The 22,420-nt window shown below is 43.4% G+C and overlaps 1 protein-coding gene across 2 annotated transcripts; it reads right to left on the reverse strand.

Moving 5' to 3' along the window:
• Positions 1 to 689: 689 nt before the first annotated feature.
• EEF1AKMT1 (EEF1A lysine methyltransferase 1) lies at positions 690 to 20,526 on the reverse strand. Of its 2 annotated transcripts, none has more exons than XM_074377904.1 (5): positions 20,392 to 20,526; positions 8,613 to 8,775; positions 5,601 to 5,683; positions 1,740 to 2,023; positions 690 to 859 (listed from the first exon to the last, which is right to left on the reverse strand). In XM_074377904.1, the coding sequence occupies exons 2-5, from the start codon at positions 8,763 to 8,765 to the stop codon at positions 723 to 725; spliced, it is 657 nt and encodes a 218-aa protein (XP_074234005.1). In that variant the 5' UTR covers positions 8,766 to 8,775; positions 20,392 to 20,526; the 3' UTR covers positions 690 to 722. The 2 variants fall into 2 exon arrangements, with proteins under 2 accessions (XP_074234005.1, XP_074234006.1); XM_074377905.1 differs by lacking the exon at positions 20,392 to 20,526 and adding an exon at positions 20,235 to 20,385.
• Between the last annotated feature and the right edge of the window lie 1,894 nt (positions 20,527 to 22,420).

A 22,420-nucleotide genomic window follows, 5' to 3' on the forward strand; every position in this document is an offset into this window, starting at 1 on the left:
AAATACAAATAGTGTAAACATCAGCAGAGAGCGGGCTGAAGGAGAGTACACTGCACGAACAATATACCATTTCCACTAGCTGTGTTAAGAGTTAGCTTAACTAACCTTAACTGTTAGAAGGCAGCACATTCCCCATGGGAGAAATCAGCTTTCTCTTCCCAGACCTAGAACAGCAACCTTCATTTGCATTTTTCTCCGAAGGGAACAGTCATTCATTTAATATTTATTGAGCACATGGCCCTGTTCTGGGCTCTGAGCTCCTGGGAGACAGCTGTGAACCGGACACGACCTTCATCCTCAGCTACAGCTCCAAACCACACTGCTGTCAAAGCACAGCGGGACATCTGTGGGCCACTCCACACATGCGACACGCACCCGACGGAGAGGCCAAGCTCCTGTCTAATCAGCATCCTGGCCAGTCGCTAAGCTGCGAGTGCTCTGCTCTCCGGCTCTGTTAAATGAGGAGTATAGGTCAGATGGTTGTTAGGACCTCCCAGATCTAACTACACGGATTCAAGCTGGCAGGAGCGTCCTGAGCTCTGGGGATGCCCTCATAAGGAAATTACAATGAAATGGTATCTTCTTGAAATGAAATGAAATGATAATTAGGCCGGGGAGCCCCAGTTTGTGGGGGATGAAGGGGGCATAGCTTTTCAGTCTACTAAGAAAATAAAAAGAGGGAACTCACATGGGTCCTTTCTGCACTGTATTACCAACTGCATTCACAATTCACGGTCCAGCCCAGACTCATAATTCACATAACAGCGAAACTCGTTTGCCAAGGTTCGAGTGTGTTTTGGAATAAACTTGCACATCTTCACTCCAAGAAGTTTTGCTGCCACTTCCTCCATGACGGCACCTGAAGAGAACCACCAGATGCACCCGGGGACTGAGCCAACGGAGCAGGGAGTGGACAGAACGACGCAGCAGGAAGGGCAAGGGCGTCGTTACCTATCCCTTTTCATTTCCTCCAACAGTTTTGCAAATTACCTACTTTTTCCCCTTCTTTTTAATTTAATAATTTTCCTACCTCTGCAAAGCTGAGACACTTAGAAATTTAGAAATAAATTACATTCCATACAGTAACACAAGGGAAGCAAATACAATTACTAAAAACTAGCGTTTTCCAACTTTTTGAGTCAACATTTGAACCCCTTTTCCAATAATACCTAATCGTGCAAACTTGTGCCAGTATGTTCACACCAGCTTTTGGCTGACAAGTCCCATTTCTCCCACCAGCTCCGTCCTGGCTGGGACACTGCCCTAGGGGATGCCCCAGAGCGCCTCTTCCTTGAGGCCCACCGCACCGGAGACGTGGGCTCTGAGGCGCTGGGGCGCCGGAGCGGGGCCTGGACACCAGGCTGCCCGGAAGTAGGGAACCAGCAGTTAACGCTGCTGGCCTCAGTCAAGGGCCAGCATGTCCACCCCACCAGAGCCAGAGTCTTCTGATAAACCTAATCGAACCCCAGCTCTGCAACCTCCGGCACCCGCTTCAACCCCCCAACTCCAGGTTTCTCTTTGAGCGCAGAGGCTGAGTCACCTCCTGCCACTACGGCTGAGGACAACGGGGACAAGCAACAGGCGGGTGCGCACACCCCGGGCCAGCCCTGCTGCACGAGGGTCAGGCCGCTTAGCCCCCCACAGCCCTGAAAGGCAGCTCATGTCTCACTCCCAGGCCGCATAGCAGGAGACAGGCACAGAGAGGTCAGGGCACTTGTGTGCGGTCAGCCCGGCCCTACCTGTGCACAGCAGAATCTTGCCCCGAGTCAGGTACTTTATGGTTTCGGATGTTTTTCTCAGACATTCCTCGGAGAGGTAGGGGGGATCTGCTATTACGATGTCAAAGCTGTGTGCAGCAATTTTCTTGGGCAAATCCATTGGATTGTGGTAATCATAGAAGATAAACTCTTCTCCGTACACGGCAAATCTTGTGTCATATTCGAAGATGTAGACGGACGAGGCTGCCTCCCCCTGCAGCTCTCTCAGCTTCTGGTAAACACTGGGGGCGCTGACACACGCTATCCTGGAACAAATGAACCCGCTCATGAAAGACCGTTAGGACAGCTGATGGCGTCAGACAACCGCTTCACTGAAAAGCGGGATCCTGAATAAATAAGAGCAGTAAATTTCGAGAGAAAACTTTATACTGCCTCACTTTTAAGGAGTCTGGTATTTAAAAATCAGCAACTCATAATTTTAAGGCATAAGGATGTAAAACATGTAAAACGTCGGGACAAGAGCCAGGCGGCCCATCGCCCGAATGTGCTTGCTATTTTCATGTTCGTCCTTTAACATTTATTTCAAATACTTTTAGCCTCAAACTACATATTTTGAAGTTATTTTTATAATATTCATAATGTTGAAAGAAAAACCCCTAATAACTACCTAAATAACTTTCATTTTCCAAAAAGAGATACCGACATTAGGTCTCAATGTAGACTGACTACTTTGAATTTCTGCTGCTGCTTTGTGTAAGGAAGTTAAGGAACCTGTTTCATTATAGGCAGTCTCCAGTCTGTGAATGGGCAGTGTTCCACCAGTTCACTTTTAAAACCACCTGCTAAAAACGCTAGAAGGGACTTAAATGTTGGATCACTGAGTTGACCGTGGCACATCTGTTACAGTGGAACACTTTGTAGTCAGTCCTCTCCAGGACAGTCAAGTTCAGAAGAGTGTAAACCGTGCCTCCACGGGTGCACAGACTCATGCTCACAGGTGCACCGCCACCTCTGGGAGATGGGAGAGGTGGAGACCGCAGCTTGCCTCCTGGGAGGGGGGTACCTGCAGACAATGGAGAAGAGACTCACTCTTTTCTCAGTCTCCTCTGTCACTTTCAGATTTTTATCACATGTATATGTTATCATTCAAAATAGGACTTCAACTCTAAACCTGTGAGATGCATTTCTTAACAGAGAAGTGTTACATGCACTGGTTAGGTGCCCACACTGGGCTTAAGGCTTCTCAGCCGAAACACACATGAAGCATGTAAGGAAATCTGGTGGCACCCCATCTGCTTCTGTAGGGACCAGAGCCCTGGAGGGCCCAGAGCGGGGTTGGGGGGCACGGGAGAGGACATAGAGCTGTGTCTTCACTCTGCTGAAAGCCAGTGGGCAGCATCCAAGGATTAGCTGCACCGTGGAAATCCCTTCTGAGAAAGAGGGCCAAATAAAGGTATTTTCAGACAGACAAAATCTGAGACTGTCATCAGCAAACCTTCACTAACAAATTCCAAAGGGTGTACTTCAGGCAGAAGGAAAGTGGTCTGAGGTGCAAGGAGGAGCGGAGGCAGTGTGTGGTGACCCCAGTGGAGGTGGCACAGCCGGCCGGAGCGGGGACCTTCGGCACGTGACTCATCTCTTGGGCTCAGCGTCTGTCTTCAGAACGGAGAGTGTAACGGCAGCCAGCTCAGGGCTGTGCGGGGACGGGCACCTGGCAAGGCCGCGGTCGGAGCTACCGGTACTATTCCTCAGCCCTGAGGTACTGAAGGCGCCTTCCAGAAAACATAGTAAGCTGCTTCCAAAGCCCTCATGTGAGTGGAAGAGAAAATACATGTAAAAGCACCGTCACGAAGAGAAATCTAAGAAACAACTACACACAATTTAAAAAGAAAAGGATAGAAAAAAACCCTCACGACATCCAGTTCACGGTGGCAGGTGGAGAACACGTTTACGCAGGTGTGCCCCTTCCTGGACACTGACTCGGTAGGGCGTGAGAAATCTGTTCTGTTGTTTAAGCATAAACCTCCAACAAGAGAAGGTGAGAGGAGACAAAACAAACAGTTTCGGAAGCTGAAAAGCAAGCGCTCAGCAGACCCAGGAGCCAAGCCCAGGCCCCCTGGGCAGGGGCCTGGTTTACGTCACGGCCCCAGCGCGCCCACCTGAGATGAACAGACGGCGAGGGCCGCAGACACTCAGGGAAATCATCTAACACGAGAGGCCGAAGTCGAGAGAAAAGGCATGCTGGAGACTGCAGCAAGAAGAAGACTTTTTAAAAATCCCACAATTCAATGTCTTCAGAAAGATAACAAGATACAATAATAAAGAAATATTCAGAGATCCCCCCCAAAATACAGATGATTAAATGCATAACAGCAGAAATAGTAAACTCAGTAGAAAGTTTAGAAAATAAAGTTGAGGAAGTTTTCCAGGAGGTAAGGTAAAAAAGACAACAGATGGAAAAAGGACAGAAAGAAAAGTCAATCAGGTCCAACATTCAAATAATAGGAGTTCCAGAAAGAGGAACAGGAAAAACGGTGGGGAGGAAGTCAAAGAAGTTAGAACAACTGCCCCAAACAGAAGGAGCTGAGTTACGAGAACGGGCAGGCTTCTCCCCCAGCACAGCAGATGAAGGAAAGCTCCACACCAAGACACACCTAACCCTGGGCTTTCAGAGAAAACCCAAAGCTGCTGGTGCACAGGGCGGGGAACAGGCTTCCTACGAGAGTGGCACTGGGTTTCTCAACAGCGTACTGAACGCGGAGGCAATGCGCCACCCACAAAACTGTCACACCAAGAAAGAGGATAGAATAAAAGTATTTTCAGACATGGAAAGTTTTTAAAATTTCCCTCCCATGGACGCTACTGAAGGATGTACTGAAGGATGTAAACCAAGAACGAGGGTACTGGCCACAGGACGTCGGAAACAAAACAGAGGCCAAGGGAGTCCTCAGCATGGTGGTGAAGGAGAGGAAGTCTCAAGACCGGAGCTGCCGCAAATCTTTCCAGGAGCCACCCAGTCCAGATGGGAACAGGGTGCAGAGCCCTGGGAGGGGTTTTTTTCAAGGAGTTGAAATGTATTTGAATTTACCACTAGATTTATGCCACCGGGGAGAAGATGACGGTTAATTAGTGATATGGACAGAAATACTTTAAAACATAGAGTTCTTCTGTTCAGGGAAAGTGAAAAACTGTACCAAAAAGAGCTCGGCTGTAAAGAGCGTCTATGTTGTCATAGTAACCCTGTTCTAACCGTAACTAGGCTGTAACGCTGTTGGGCGCGTGGCTAGGAAACGCGCGTGTACGTGCGATGGCAGAGAATGAAAGGGAGCTAACAGTCCTCGCCTCTTCAGGTGAGAAGTTAAGCTACACTGACTACACGTGACAAAATCAAGAGGTGCCAACATAAACATGTTACTTAGAAATACGTTGCAAATACCCAAAGAATCAATTGAAAGGGAGCTGGAAAGGGGAAAATTAACAACGGATGTGTGTCTGAACAGTCTTTTAGGACCTTTTGACTTAAAATTATTTGCATGCAAAGTTCTGATAAAAATAAACACCCAATTGACAAAGAAAACCTATACTGTTAAAACTTCAAAAAGGTTAAACAGTAAGGTTTTTTCTCTTAAAGCTAACTTTAAAGTAAGAAACAGGCTAGAATATGCTAAAATAAGGAACTGAGATAAGACATCTTACAACGAATAAACTTCTGAACGTGTCCCCAGCGGCGACATCGAAGCAATTTTTAATTCCTCAAGTTCTGCAAATCACGAACTACAAGTTTTGTGGATTATAGTTCAGACTTGTTACCAATCATCTCTCATCTAGGAAGGACATGTGAAATATGAGTAAAAGACAAAGAGAAACAGAACTGAACCTCACCTGCCACCTTCTCCTGCAGCTGCCCCGGCCTCCTCTGCGAGCCGCCGGGCAGTCTCCTGATCGTACCAGAACTGGCTCAGCTGCTGTGACAGGCGAACGGGCAAAATCATGTTAGAACCGTCATGTATTCTGTTCTTTTAATTTATACCTGTTACACCGGTGTGCATGTATTAAAATTTTTTGACCTAATTTTTCTTTGAAATTATTTTAAATAGAAAGCCCAAATTAACTAATTAATGGACCTGAGGCAGTGAGTCCCAGTGGCTGCTGGCACCACAAGAGACCATGTTTCTTCTGACATAAGGGCACGCTCCCACATCCTGTAAGTTGTGCCCAAAACACCAAACCTGAACCTGACTAAGCCTCCAGGCCCAGCCGCCCACTAACAGAACCACGAGGCAGAGGACGGCGAGCCAGCTCCTGGACGCCTAAGGGCGTCACCAGAAAGATCCAGCCTGTGCCTCCTCTCTGCGGCCTCAGGGGTAAGTTGTTCGTTTTTCATCTTACTCCTTCTATTCATGGGATGGGTAATTTTCTTTAAATTTCTAGTGATTCCTAATATTCTGCTCACAGTTAAAGAACTAAGGATGACTGTAACGGACTCCTCGGAGATGGAAGAGGCCTGTTTTCCCAGTGTGGTATGAGCATGTGAGCGCAGGAGTGCGCACCAGCAGCCCCCGGTCCAGGCTCGACGGTGTTCCCAGAGGCAGGACGCACATACGTACGTGGAAACGCGCATGCTCTGTGTCCGCCATTCCTGGCTGCAGGCTGAGTGCCGAGCTCCGACCCCCTCTGCTCAGGAGGGCTGGCGAGAGCCCCAGGGACGCGGCACGGAGGGCGCGGCCTCACCTGATTCGGGACACGGCAGCTTTCTGAGCGCTGGCTACTGAGCTGCCCTTCTGCCTCGCTCCAGCGTTGTCAGGCCACTGCGAGGGCTGTGGCTCTCTTCCAATCATTCCCAAAAATTTTAAACCTTGCTCTTGAGCAAAGTATTGCATGAATACCGTCCTGAGGGTCCAAAGCACTGCTAGGCGCATGAAGAAACAACAGTCCTGGCCCCGTGTCTCCCCACCAGAGCCCCAATCCTCAGAAGCAATTTTCAGCTCTTGGCTCGGACCGCTTACCCCCATACTTCTAAATATTATGCTTTAGCTGCTATCTCTTGATAACTCTACTTTATGACATACCTGTGATGGCAGATGAGGATTTCACTGTCTCATACACACCCTTCCTCTACCTCTACCTCCCCGCAGTTACGTGCTGGCTGGCTGCGGTCAAGCGCCAGCGTCCAGCGCTGAGCCAGGCGACACGCTGTGACTGCATTCCTTCTGGCTGGTGCCTCTTGCTTTTCCCAGAGTTAATAAATGAGTGGTTGTTTCCTCCACTTGGCTTCTTTGAGCCTATCCCTGACTCTTCCAGCATCCTGCAACTTCTGAGAAGTGGTACATGGGAGGCAAGTGTTGTGAGACTTCCCATGTCTGGAACGTTTTCATTTTATCCTCACGTCTGACTGACAGCTCAGCTGGGGATAGAACTCCAGGCTAAACAAAACCCTGGCTAAATTTTGAAGGCCCTGCTCCATTTTCTTCTAGGTTCTAATAAAGCCACTGAGAAGTGCAGCGTGACTTGCAGACCCGAGACTGCAGGTAACCTGCCTTCCTTCTGAAGGGCTGAAGGATCTGGTTTGTCACCTACATCCAGGATCTTCACAATCATAATAATCACGTGTCTTAGTGAGGGCCTTTGGTGCTGGGAAATTTTCTGGTATTATTCTTTGAAGATTTCCTCCCCTTTGTTTTCTGCTCTATTTTTCTGGAGTTCCAATTTTTCTGGAACTCCAATAGTTCTGGAACTGTGCCTCCTGGATTTATCCTCCAGTTTTAGAATGTTTTCTTTCCTGCAATTTGTATCATTTTTTTTTTTAAACTTCCTAGGAGACTTCCTTAATTTTATGAACAAAACAAACCAAAACAAAGTGTGAAAAATATACAAATAGTTAATTCAAGTAGTGGAATTATGACTTGGTTTTTTGTTCATGTTTTAATATATTTTCTACAATTATCTTAGATTGCTTTTAGAATCATAAAAAAGTACTCAGTATTTAAAACATTAAGCAGAAGGAAAAGAGAAAAAGATAGAGCGTCTCAAGAACAATAATGTACTTCAAGCTTCTAGTATTTCCTGCCCAAAGAATCAAGCTGAAGACAAACACACAAAGAAGGGAGACAGTGAGAAACAGGCGCCTGAGTAGGCACATTTAGAGACAATGTACAGAAACATGGTCAACGCAGTTTCAAACAGATGGCAAACAGAAAAACTGCCTTTAACCTAAGAGACCCAAATGGTACCAAACGTAAGACTGCTTATACACACACACAAAGGCACAAGCCTGCTTCCAGTTCAAAGTGATGAAGGGAGACAGATCTGTTACCAAGGGGTCGTCACAGACAGGAAATTCAAGCCTCGTCTATTTCTCAACTATGTCCTTCAAAAAATTTAAATTTCTAGGTTCCAGCTTAGATTAGTTTTCCTCAACTCACTTTTTTCTCTTTTATTTTGACCATAAAAATACAATTAAAATACCCACTGTGCACCAGAAACTGTATCTTCTTAAAAACTCCCCTCCATCAGTCTTTCCTGTATGTGCACATCCAGTTACCCACTGCTGCAGTTCTTCCCTTTCCACAAGGATTGCTGGGCTCCACAAAAACCAGCAGATGCATCTGCGTACGGGAAGGGAGCACGGCTGCGGGCAGAACAATGTGCTGCTCCCCCACCTGAGAAGTCTCCTCCTCTGATCACCGAGCAGCCCAAGGGTCAGAATTAGGAAAATCTGCATTTATACTGCCTTACAACGTTCAAGGTCAGCTTTCTGTCTCAGCTCCTGAACAGGTCACAAGTCTAAGTGACAGGTGAGACAGACTGGAACTAGGTGGGACACAGACAAACATGGACTGTGTGCAGACGGGCTCCACCCCACACTTACTGACAGACATGAAATCATTTACATACCCAGTTCTCTTCTATTACTCCAATGTTATACTTGTCATCACCAGCGGGGTCAGCATGCTGCCTCTGCTCAGCATAAAATTCCTGCAGAGCTGCTAGGGCATGGGACGACAGCTGGGGGACACCGTCATCTTCAGAGTCACTCATTTCACACATCTTCTGTCACCTGCAGGTAAGTGAGTGTAAGTGATGTGAATCGGTTTTCTCCTTTCCATCAAATAACAGTAGCGGGGAGGGTACAGCTCAGTGGTAGAGAGCACGCTTAGCACTCATGAGGGCCTGCACTGCACTCCCAGTACAATCAATCAAGAAACCTAATTACCCTCTCCTACAAATAAATACATAAATAAATAAATAGAATTTTATCTCACAGCAGGGATCCAAACTGGAAGTGAGCTGTATAAAGGAAACACATATTTAAAATTTCTGAGATCAAACTTCTGCAGAGCTCTCCTACTGAACTACAGTTTAATAAATGCAGGCTTTTTCTGTAAACGTATTCAGTTTTTACAACGAGGTTTTCACATTTTTATGATTCCTCGCAGAAGGAAAACTTTACCATAAATATCTAAAGACGTGCTGCTTTCTGCCAGTACCCACCACGGCCACATGCAGATGATTCACAGTGGGCTCTCTGAATCAGATCTGTTTACGTGTGAATGTCATGTTTAGCAACCTACACTCATGGATATCACTGATGGGACAGGTGGAGTATCGATAAAAAAAAGTATAGGTAGAAAGAGAGAAGAAAAGTAAGAGGGAGGAAAGGAGAAAGGGAAGAAGAAAAGTAAAACAGGGAGGGAGGCAAGAAAGGTGTTTCGTAGGACCTGACGGCCAGGCCCAGTTACTTCCCGGGGTGCACCCAGTCAGCCAAGTGTGAGGTTTTATGGCCCCGCCCTCCGGACAGACAGGTCTGCCCCAAACCACCGACAACTGCAAACTGAGGAGCTTCCCCAAACCATCCTCACATCCAGTAATTTGCCAGAAAACCCACAGAACTCATGGAAAGTAATCACACTCACAGTTCATTACAGGGAAAGGATACAAAGCAGAACCAGCTGTGGGGAGAGACGCACAGGACCATCTGTCAGAGCGCCATACCGGGACCTCCCGGGGGCATGGCCCGAGGCCGCGCACATGGCGCCGGGGCTGCGCTGCAGTGGACGTTTTCACTGAGGCTTCATTAAGTGGTGTGACTGAGTTACTGTCCACCTGGTCAAAGTCAGTCCCCAGCTCCCCTGTCCCTGAGGCTGGGCTGATGAGGCCTGAGGGTCATCCATGAATAACAAAGACATTCCTGTTACTTGGGCAAGTCCAAGTGTTTGCAGGTCACCTCCCCAGGGCATGGCAAAGGCCAGACCTCTCTTTGGGTGAGGTCAGAGGCACCAAACAAAAGAAAACTTGTCAGTCACTATAAAGTAAAATCACTGACCAATATTCCACGTGACCATGGAAGCAAAAATTCTTTATATTAACAAACTGAATCAAACAATATATAAAAGGATAATAAAAAAAATAATAAAAAGGATACCACATTTTGACCAAGTGTGGTCTATCTCAGGAATACAGGGGTCAGGTATCAAAGAAACACCAGAGCTGGATGGTAAAGCCATGAAAACAGACTTTATTTGGGAATTCTGTGATAGGGGAAAAGACTTACTACAGACCTGGGTTCAACTCCAAACACAGCCTGGACAAGAGGGAATGTACAGCTAAGGGGCCGGCAGCAGGCCGGTGGACAGAAAATTTCTATGAGGAAACATCAGGGTGAGGGGGATTCTGGCTAACTGACCCAACAGGATCCTTTGCTGGAGACAGGCCAGGAGACACAGTCTCCTTTTGGAAATTAATCTGACAATCCAGACATAAAAATATTCCTACTTTCTGACCCAATTCTCATTCCTAAGATTTTTATTTTGAAATATTTAGATTCACAGGAAGTTGCAAAAACAGTACAGAGTAGTCCACGCATGGACTGTCTTCTCCCAGTAGTAACATCTTACGTATTTTACAAAACCCGAAGATGATGCTGGTACCACCCCCGTCCCCTCGCTCTCTCAGCGTTCCCCTGTCCCCCGGGCACTCACTTGTGTGTATTGTTTTAGTGCCATCCCGTGTAGGTGTGTGTGACCACCACCAACAGACGACAGACAAGATCCTACTCCTCTCTGCCCCCCCCCATTCCTAACTCCTGGAGAGCACTAATGTCTTCTCCATTTCAATTATTGTATTACTTCAAGAATGCCATATGAGTGGAACCATGTATTATATAACCTTTGATTGGCTTTTTTTACTCAGCATAATTCCCTTTTGATTCACCCAGGCTGTGCTTACAGCAGTTGACTCCTTTTAACTGCCAAGCAGTAATCCACGGTGTGGGCACACTGTGACCATCCACTCATTAAAACACACATGGATTATTACCGATTTTAGAGTATTAGATAGCACTGTTAGGAACATTTATGTACATGTTTTTGTACAGCCACAAATTTTCATTTCTGGGACAAAATGCCCAGCAGTAGGATGCTTGACTGTATGCTAACAGTATGTCTGAGAATATCAAAATGATTTATTTCATAAAGTTGAATTATAAAAGATGGTCTCATCAAATCAAGAACTGAATTCCTGAAATAGGAGGTTCACTGTGGCCAGAGAGGCTGCAGTTCTCTTTGTAATCATGTAGATTATTTTAGAAATACTTAAATGAACTTCAATTTTTAAAATAACTTCATTGTGATATAATTAAATTACCTTACAATTTGTCCATTTAAAATGTATCATTCAGGGCGCCCAGCTAGCTCAGTCGGTAGAGCATGAGACTCTTAAAATGTATCATTCAGTAATTTTTAGTATATTCAGAGTTCTTCAATCATGACCATCCTAAAATTTTAGAACATTCTCAACCCCCAAGAGAAACCCCATACCCTTTAGAAGTCAGTCCCCTGTCCCCAGCCACACTTGGCCCTGGGCCAACCACTAATCTACTTCCTGTTTCTATGTATTTGGTTATTCTGCAGATTTCATACCAAGAGAAGCATAACACATGTGGTCTTTGTGAGTGGTTTTATGTTTAGTTTTTTAAGAACTGCCAATCATCCTCCCTTTGGCCATACCCTTTGACATTTCCACCGCCTTCTCTGCATCTTCACCAGGATTTGGTATTTGTTATTTTCCCTTTCAAGGGGTGGGTGATGCCGCCTCGTTATAGTTTCATTTGCATGTCTTAGAGATGCTGAACCCTCCATGTGCTTATCTGCCATCCATACAGACTCTATGGTGAGATGTCTGTTCATGTCTTTGTGTCACAGTCTAACTGGATTTTGGTTTTTTACTGCAGTGTTTTGAGAGTTCTTTTGTGTGGTTTTTTTTTTTTTTCTTTCTTTTAGAGCTTAAATGATACTGCTTTCCAGCCCAACACCACACTCAAAATTGCAATACCAATGCTGCACTATCTCCCCGCTGCAGTGAGAGGGTGGACAACTAGGATTTCCACGTCCATAACCAATTTCAGAGGGGATTAAAACCCTGCCTGCTCTGAAATAGTCTGGATGCCAGTCCTCTGTCAGACGTGTAGCTTGCAAATGTTTTCTCCAGTCTGTAGCTCGTTTTTTTCATCCTCTTCATGGGTTTTTGCAGGGTGAAAGCTTTTAATTTTGGTTAAATCAAATACATCAAAAAACTTTTTTTAAAGAATCTTGTTTTTGGTGCCAAGTCTAATAAAGATTTGCCGAGCCCTAAGTCCCAAAGAATTTCTATGTATAACTTTATCTAGAAGTCCCATAGTTTTACATTCAAGCCTATGATTCATTTTGAAATAACTGATTTTCAGGTAACGTGTGAGTTTTAGGTCAGGTTTTTTTGGGGGGAGGGGATCATCTGTGGATATACAACTGCTCTACACCATTTGTTGAAAGGATATTTTAAAAACTGCTTTTTCATTTTGTCAAAAATCAGCTGGGCATATTCGTCTGGGTCTATTTCTGGGTTCTCTACTCTTTCCAACTGATCTACTTGTCTGTCTCTGACAGTACCATGCTAACTCGATTATTTTTACTATAGCTATACATAAATTCTTAAAACCAGGGCGCATGATTCTTCCTGTTAATTCTTCTTTAAAATTATTTTAGATGGCCTAGACCCTCTGTCTTTCCATACGGATTCTAGAATAAGCTTGCCTATAGCTACAAAAAAATTTGTTGGGAATTTGATAGAAATTGGGTTAAATCTATATATAAATTTAGGGAGAATTAACATCTTTACTATGTTAAGTCTTCTAATTCATAAAAAGTGGTACATCTATTTATTTAGTTCTTTGATTTACTTCATTAGCCTTTAAAAACTTTTAGCACACAGATTCTGTACATATTTTGTTAGATTTATACTAAACATTTCTTTCCAGGAGAGTGATTGTAAATTGTTTTCGATTTTTAGTCTTAATATGTTAAATGTCAGTATAGAAATACCACTGACTTTTACGTTCTGATCTATTCTGTAACAATGAGGAACTCACTCAGATTAGCTCTAGAAGTGGTTTTTTTTTTTTTTCTTTTAATGGATTCCTTTGGATTTTCTTAGAAAAGCATGTCTATAAATAGGGATAGTTTTACTTTTTCCTTTCCAATCTGGATGCCCTTTCTTCTTCTTGCCTTTCTGAATTGGCTAGGACTTCTAGTACTGTTGCACAAGAGTGGTGAGAGCAGACATCCTGGGCTTGTCTGAGATCTCAAGGGGGAAAGCATTCATTCAGTCTTTCACCATTAAGAATGATGTTGGCTGTAGGATTTTTGTACATGCTCTTTACTGAGAAAGTTTATTTGTAGTTTGCCGAGTTTTATCATGAATAGGTGTTGAATTTTCAAATGCTTTTCCCACATCAATTTTCCCACATCAATTTTCCCACATCATGTGCTGCTTCTTTAGCCTATTGATATGATGAAGTACAATGATTTTCTAACGTTGAACCAGTCTTGAATTCCTAGACTAAGACCAACTTGATTATTGCTATGGACTGTCTGTGTCCCCCCCCCCCCCAATTCACGTCAAAAACACATCCCCAGTGTGATGGTATCTAGAGGCAGGGCCTTTGGAAGGTGATTAGGTCATGAGGGTTCCACCCTCATCAATGGTGTTAGTTCCCTTACAAATGAGATTGCCGTGTGAGGCTACAGCGAGAAGACGGTTGTCTACAAAGCAGGCTCTCACCAGTCAGAATCTGCCAACACCCTGATCTTGGAATTATTAGCCTCCAGAACTGTGAGAAATAAATTTCTGTTAAGTCTGATATTTTGTTTTAGCAGCCTGAGCAGACTAAGACCCTAAGGCCTGGAGATTTCTTTTATGGGAAGTCATTAACTATAAATTCAATTTCTTTAATAATATTTACAGGACTATTGATATTATCTGTTTCATGTTGGATGGGTTTTGATAGTCTGTTGCTTTTGAGGAATTGGTCCATTTCATCCAAGTTGTTAAATTTATGTGCCTAATGTTTGTAGCATTTCTTCATTGTATTTTCTTTAGGATATGTAGTGATATCCCATTTCATTCCTAATATTAGTAATTTGTGCCTTATCTCTTTTTCTTAGTCTTACTAGAGGTTTGTCAGTTTTATTGATCCTTCTGAAGAATCCGCTTTTTGCTTAACTGATTTTCTCTACTTTTTAAATTTTCAATTTCATTGATTCCTGCTTTCTTTCCTTCCTTCTTTGCGTATATTTTGCTCTTCTTTTTCTACTTTTTTGCGGTGGGAATTTAGAACATTGATTTGAAAACTTTCTCAGTTTAATAACTGAGAAATTAAAAAATACACTGAATGAAAATGGAAAAAAATATCAAGTTTTGTGGAGTGTTGTTGCACTACAGATTTACCTTTCAGCAACATCCAACAAAATTGGGTATTTCTTAATCATTTTCATTAAGTTCAATGTATTTTTAAATTTCTCCTGAGAACTTCTCTTTGGCCTATATATTACTTAGTAATATGTTTCCCAAGTGTTTGTAGATTTTGTTATCTCTTTCCTAGTTGTATATAATTTCAATTCTTTTTAAAAGTTTTGAACTTTTTGTTGTGGCTCAGATAGAGTCTTCCTTGGAGAATGTTCCATGGGTGCTTGAAAAGAATGTGCATTTTGCTGTTGAGGAGCATGTTCTGTAAATGCAAACAGAGCCTCTGGTGGATGGTGTTACGTTCTCCTATATACCTGCCGGCTTCCTATCAAACAGTTCAGTCAGTCAAGAAAAATTAAAGCCCCCTGCTAGAACGGTGGATTTGTCTATTTCTCCCTTCAGTGTTACCAGTTTTTGCTTTGTGCTTCATGTACTTAAAACTGTTTTTGTTCGGTGCTTTCACATTTAGAGCTGCTGTGTGCTCTTGATGCATTACTCCTGTTTACCTTAGGTCTCTCCCTTGTTGCTGCTGACATTCTTGGCTCTGAACTCTATCTGGTATTAATAAAACTACTCTTCCTTTTTTTCTTGATTAATGTTTGCATAGTGTATATATATTTCCCTTCTTTGACTTTCAACCTAGTTAGACTGTCATATTTGAAGTTAGTTCCCTGTGGACAGCATATAGTTGATTATTTTTAAAAATCCACTCTGCTGACCTCTTTTAATTGGTGTGTTTAGACTACATTTAATGTTATTCTTGCTATATAAGTGAAGTCTGCCATTTTATTATATGCTTTGTTAACTTTTTTCATTCCTGTTTGTTTTCTGCCTTCCTGTACATTACTTGAACATTTTTTAGAATTCCATTTATACCAAAAGACAAATGAACAAAAGACTTAAATAGGCACTTTACAAAAGGTAACAGTCAAAAGTCATATGAAGTGTTCAACCTTATTAGTTTATCAGAGAATGCAAATTATGATCATAATGAAATACTACTATACCCCTCCACATTGACTAAAATTAAAAAGACTAGTAATAGCAAATATTTTGGGGGAAGTGGAGATTCTTGGATCTTTGTTTTCATCAAATTTGGAAAATTTTTGGCCATTGTTTCTCAAATAACTTTCTGCTGTCCTTCTCTTTCTGGGATCCCAAACGTAGGTATATTAGGTAGCTTGAAATTATTCCAAAGCTCACTGATGCTCTGTTCATTAAAACAACAACAACAACAACAACAACGTTTTTCTTTGTATTTCATTTGTGATAGTTTCTATTTCTAGTCTTCAAGTTTGCTATTTTTTCTTCTTTATTGTCTAATCTGCTGTTAATCCCATCCAGTGTAATTTTAATTTCAGATTTTTCAGTTTTTATCTCTAGAAGTTTGATTCTATTTAAATGAAGTTCAGAAACAAGAAGATAAAAGCAAGTTAATGAAAAACAGAAGATTAAAGGCAGTGGTTACCTCTGGGAGTGAGGAATAGGCTTGGAGAGGAACAAACATAATTTTTAAAATGTTTATTACATATCTGCAGAGACTTGATTCTGTAAGTAAAAAGTGCGTGAAATGGCTTCCAAACAACTTGATGCCCCACTCGAGTACTAAGATTCTTCAAAGAACTTAGAATAAATCTCACAGAACAACTCATCTTTTCTTCTTTCCATATTTTTCACACTGTACAATGATTCTCCATTAAGTTGCGAAATCAATATAGGACACATCAACATTCCTTTAAAAATATATTAAAAAAAAGCATCACAGTATATGGCTTATAGTAGAAGTATTGCTTTGTGAAATGTTTTAGCATAAACATACATGTGTGTACTGGGTCATGTATCATAATACAAAACTTATTATACAGGCTGTAGTTTTAAATGGTTGAAATTTTCCATTGTAAACTATCTGTAATTTGTGTACACTTCCACCTCAAGATACAGATGTTCCATCTAATACTTCATTGGATTAGATAATTTAAACAACTCTTAAAGCAGGTATTTGATGAAAAACTTTATACTGACTGTGAAAAAGCATTTCTGCTGTTAATTAGACATTCAGAAAAATAGTACGATACAGGATTAAGAGCATGGACTCCGGAGCCAAATTACCTAGGTTTAAATCATGGCTTTGCCACTTACTAACTGCACAGTTTTGAACAAGTATTTAAAGTCTCTATGCCTCAATTTTCTCATCTATAAAAATGGAGATAATAAATATTAATACCTACTTAATAGAGTTATTGTGAGTTAGATGGGTTACTATTTATAAAGTGCTTAATAGTCCTTGGCACACAGAAGGAACACAAATATTACCCACCATTCCTCTTTGAAGTTGCAGTTATCACTAATAATATGGTATCCGTGGTAACCACTAAATAAGACACTTCAAAACCTTCATATGACTGTCTACTTTACAAAAAGCAAATTGGCAGAAGAGGGGATGAGTGAAACTGGACCACAGGAAATCAACCACTTAAAGGGAATAATATGAAGTGTGACAGGAACCTTGACCAGCACTTGATGAGCACAGTGAATGCTGCCTGCAGGGAGCAGGACTGGCTTTGACTATGTCACATACATCACATTCAGGTGTAAGATGCACTTTTTTCCCTCGAAACAATTGACTTTAAAATGAGTATAAGTTTAATTGTCAGCAGATTTTCTTAAGATTTGATGAAATACAATTATCACTATATCAACTGTAGGCAAAATGCAGATGTAGCAAATCCATCATTTTACATACTCAAAATAAAGTGGTCAGAGAGGTGAGGCTGTTCTGGAGATTAACGACATTAAGCTGGTATCCACGGAAATGAATGGTGAAAGAGTGCATCTAAAAGTCATTAGAAGAGTCTGGGAGGACTGCCTCCATACCCAGATAATGGTACTGGCACAATCTGTCTGATGTAACTATTTTGGATGCTAGAGATACAGTCTATTTAAAGGCTTGCAACTCCCAGAGGAAGACTTAAAATGTGGTTAATTCCAGTCAGTTTGGGCACCTACCTAGGCAGCAACCACCCATCCCCCACTCCTCATTCCCATGTCAGCAAGCTGTGCACAGGTCCCCGTTTTCTGCTCGAGGATTAATTTATACAGCTAACTGTGTGAGGGCATAGAGAGGTCAATACCACTGAAAGAAGAGTTTAGTATTATTTACAGCTCCTCTAGAAATGAGAGGCACAGCACACCATGAAAGTCCACACAAAACTTGTTTCACACAGAGGGAAAGAAGAGAGGAGGGAGGGGGCGGGGGGGGGGGACTTGGACAGCACTTCTACTCCTAAGACAGTGGGCAGGAAGGGAAAATACACATCCCACGATGCGTGGCTGGGAGGTCTGTGATGTGACTTTCATGTGCCCATGATGGCTAACTCGCAGGGAAGATATAAGCAACTCTGGCCATTAGTATGGCCATATAATTAATCAATGCCAAGTAGACAAACATAAAATCTAAGAACACACAACGGCTCCAGGAGCAGCTTGTATGCAGAAGTAACTCTGAGAGGACTTAAAGGGCCAGCACCTTTTCCCATCCTTTCATTTTTCTTTTTTCCCCCTTTTGGGACCCAGAAATATAAGGACTAGACCATTATAAAAAGCAACCAAACACACGGAGGAACTTAGATCACCACGAATGCCCAGGAAACAGTGCAGGCTCAAAAGACATGAGAAAAACTTGTTTCCTCAGGCTGATCCTTAGCACAATAACAACCTGCCTACAACAACAACACCCCAGCAAATCCTGGGGAAGGGGGAGAATCTGATTTCCAGCATTTTCAACAACAGCAAAAAATCACAAAGCATAAAAAGAAACAGGAAATTATGGTCCATTCAAAGGAAAAAAGTAAACAGAAACCATCCCCGAAAAAGACCAGATGGCAATCCCACTAGACAAAGACTTTAAAAGAACTGTCCTAAGAATGCAAAAGAACTAAAAGATGTGGAGAAAGTTAAGACGATGTAAAAACAAAATGGAAACATCAACAGAGATGGGGTACACCTTAGACCAAAATACTCATTGCGGGAGTCCCAGAAGAGAAAAAAGGGCATATTATTAGTGTGTGCACAAGCTGAGCTGAGAAAGACATAACACACAGCAAATTCATCTGCAACGTATGAAGAGGCTTCATTTTGGCATGTTATTTAAGGACTGAGAATCAGACAACTGTTAAAATTCCGTGTCTCCTTTGAGAGTTGAAGTGTACAACCAGTTCATAATCCAAGCTGCATCACAATACTGCCTAGAAGAACTGAAGGGCAAAACAAAGTATATGTGTGTATGTCCATATACATTCATATACACAAATGTATGTATATATGTGTATCCTTCATGTAGACAGGAATATCTGAATTTTTATTTATTAATACTAAACTTTTTCCACAGCTGTATTTGTGGAGAAAGGCTTTTAATTTGCAGCTTGAAATGTGTCATCTAATCATTTAGAAAACATGAAAATCGTTTAAAAAAAGCTGACTTTTAAGTTCAAAACAAAGAATTCCAAAGAGCAGTTTAAGATAACTGTCTAGTAGCATGGCTGTAAAATGCAATTAAATTTCAATCTATATGTCAGTATGAATTTGGCCCTATAATAGAAGTTTATTTTAAAGCTGATGATCATTTGATAATCATTTACTGAGGCACTACCTTGCACTAGCACTATTCGTGGTGATGGGAAGCAAAGTTTCTGTCCTCTAGGCGCTTACATTCTGGTGAGGCAGACAGAAAATAGTTTGATATATTTTGGATAATGGTTAAGAGAAGTTCAATGGAGACATGTGGGAAGTGTAGGGGCTGCAATTTTAGCAACCAGACACCTTCCTACATTGTTAGAGTTCACGAGAGCATCACTTGTTAAGTGGGAAAAGCTGAAATCTGTTTATGTAATAAACATCACTAAAGATCAAATTAAATGAATCTAGTTTTAACATACTAATTTTTTAAACTTAAGTCACTATCGTATCTTTAGCATAATTTAAAATTTTCCTAAGTGGGCTTGTGAAACCGCTGTGAGACTTTTCAGTCCAAGGAGCTGGGAAGAACTCCGCCGTATTGCTATGAAACTGATGCTGGGCTTTCTGTGGCTCCTACTCCAGGTCTGCGGGCCTCTCCAGAGGGTGCCGCCGGCATCTAACGGGGAGAGGCCAGAGATGCTGGTCAACTCCCCAGCAATTTAGAGAACAAACAACTATCTGGCCCAAAAGGTCAACAGCGCTGGGGTTGCGACCCTGCTCTAGACAGACAGACAGATGATCGTGGAGAGCCCTCGACGGGAGAGGCGGCGCCCAGCTCCACGAGGCCTGAATCGAGAGCACGTGCGGGCAGGACGGCCCCAACGGGAGGGAAGGGGGGGCACCGCACGGGAGCAGCAGGAGCGCAGGGCGGCGCGCGGAGGAGCGGGCGCAGCAGGCTGCCGACGGGTGAGCCGTTCTTAGCGAACGTCATCCAGCGCGCAGAAGCTAACGCGGGATTCCAATCGCATCTGGAAACTATCAAATTCTACTTCCACGTATCAGATTCACAGCAAGACCCTCCCTCCCCGTCTACAAACGCACGCAGCGCCGCAAGCTCCGGCCGCGGCGCCGGGCGGAGAGCCTTCCCGAGCCCCCGCGTCCCGCGAGCCGGGGAGCCGCGCCGGGGCCGAGCCCGCCCACCGTCAAGGAGAGCCCGCCTCACTCGGGGCCTTCCCCCCGCCTTCCGACGCTCCACCCGTCCGGGGGCTTTAACAACGAACCAACCCTGAGGTGAAGCCGCGCGGTGAGTGCGGGTGCACACGCGCCCGCCGCTCCTCAGCTACCTCCCGGCCCGGCCCGGCCCGCGGTCCACACCGCCGCCCACCGCGCTGGGAAACCGGACAGGGCGTACGGCAGAGCCCAAGCCGCCCAGGTTACTCACCGCCTCCAGCCGCTCGCGCCCGCGCGTGCGCTCACCGCCGGGCCGGAAGCGAGGGCAGGAACGCCGGGCCGGGGGCGCGTGCGCAGTAGCACCGCCGCGCCGGGGCGTGGGCGGGGCTGCACCCGCGCGTGCGCACGCCGCCCAGTCGGCGCTTCCGGAAGGAGGTGGGTCTCGCACCACCTCTGGGATCGCGTGGCGCCGGAGCCGCACGAGCTCCGCAGGTGCCTCCGAGGATGGCGGTAATAAAAGATAGTTAAGGTTTTGACTAGATTCCCTTCAGGTTAAAGCGTATACCAGGGGGTCTGCTACTCTGCACTTGAGGGGAATACGTTTCACAAACATTAATCGAGTCTCCATTTGTCCAGTCTACTCAGTCTAATCTAGAAATTCAAACGTTAAACTGAGGCTTTATAAAACCGATAGCATGAGACAAAACCCTTCTAAGCCCGGCACTGTTTCCTCCCCTGTGACTTGCCTTCCGTGGCTAATGCAAGCCCAGGGTTTGCGTTAAGAGAGGTAAGATCAGGCTGAGCAGAAGATGCAGACAGCTGTCTCCCTGCTGGAACAAGACGAGCTCCTGATGCGGCAAATAATCTAATTACGAAGCAACAACACTCCCTACGAAAATGACTCCAACTGTAGGATGCTGTTTGGTCAGCTCTTAGTCCTTCAGAGCCTGCAGCGTCCAGGGCACTCATCGGTGGGCTCGAAACACCTAGCACAGGACCCGGCACGTCACAGGCACTCACTGAGCAAGGTTCCCCTCCACCTCGGCAGTTACAGATCGCGAGTGGCATATTTTCCATTCCTCAAGGCTGTCAATCTGTATTATGTTCTGACATTCCTTTCCTTCATTTCTTTACCAATTTAATAATCTTGGTAAACTTAAATTCCGCTAAGTAGCTTTAAATCCTTTCTGGTATAAGGTGAGGATACAATTTCTTTTTAATGTTTACAAACTTTTCTTAACGGTACTTTTGAAAGTACCGTAATTTCTATTTTAAATACTGTTTCCAGGCTTATAGCAGCAACCCACGATTTATTTTCTCTTTGATTGCTTTGAACTGATGACAAGTCCACTAAGCCATATATTCCAAACCAGGTGCAACTTCGCAAAGGCACAGGAGAGAGAATATATAAAACAAGCCAAAAGAAATCAACAGGCTCAAGAAACAATTAGTAACCAACTTTTATGGCAGTATATTTTTTACAGAGGTAGTGTTCCATACATAGGAAACTGCCTTGGCTTACTTAACAGAAAGGTTTGTTAAAGCTAATTATTTTTGGTTTGAAACAGATCTTTTTAAGCCTTTAAAGTTTCAATGGCTTTCATAGCATGTGAGACACAACAGTTTCCAGCATGTAATGTGTATTACTATGTTATTTTTATAATTAAAGGAACCATAATTGTCGGGAAGTTCAAATAGTTACACCTCCACCAACAGTGCTGATTGCTCAGACACAGTAATGAAAATTAAAATTCCCCTGGTGAAACATTTGCATTGTAATTTAATAGTTTTAGCTAATCATAAAAAATTTAAAATATTAAGAGACAATTTTATTATCATTGAAGGGGAAATTACTTGTCAAGTAAACCAGACTTGAAAGATACTTTCAAATCAACATCAATTTAGGAACTATTCCCTTTTGCGTATTCAGAAGTGATTTCCGTTCATCTTTTTACTCTTCAGAAATAGTGCATAAAAGAAATGGCGATTACTCTGGAAAGATCTCTGAAGATAAAACTGGAGCTAGACTCGGTTTTCCTTTTTTAAAAATAACCAGTAATTACTTACAACTGCAAGAAAACAGATTCAGGTTTTTCTTCCATTCTCTGAGTGCTTTGTGATCAAATTACTCAAATTAACTTCAGTATGTTGCAAAGGCTGTTCCGAGAAGTGTAGTCCTGTAAGACGCTCTGGGAAGAGACCATTAAATGAGCGGAGGAAAGGCGGATTGGGATCATCCTCTAGAGCCTCACGACATCCACCAGTGTGCTAAAACATGCGACTTCTCACAGTAAAGAAAC

The sequence above is a fragment of the Camelus bactrianus genome, chromosome 14 (assembly GCF_048773025.1).
Source record: "Camelus bactrianus isolate YW-2024 breed Bactrian camel chromosome 14, ASM4877302v1, whole genome shotgun sequence".
NCBI classification, from domain to species: Eukaryota; Metazoa; Chordata; class Mammalia; order Artiodactyla; family Camelidae; genus Camelus; species Camelus bactrianus.

Coding starts and splice junctions, on each gene's coding strand:
- EEF1AKMT1 (XM_074377904.1), bottom strand. CDS start 8,765: ATGTGTGAAATGAGTGACTCTGAAGATGACGGTGTCCCCCAGCTGTCG. Junction 5,684..8,612: donor GAGTAATAGAAGAGAACTGG/GTATGTAAATGA, acceptor CGCCTGTCACAG/CAGCTGAGCCAGTTCTGGTA. Junction 2,024..5,600: donor GCTGCAGGAGAAGGTGGCAG/GTGAGGTTCAGT, acceptor CATTTGTTCCAG/GATAGCGTGTGTCAGCGCCC.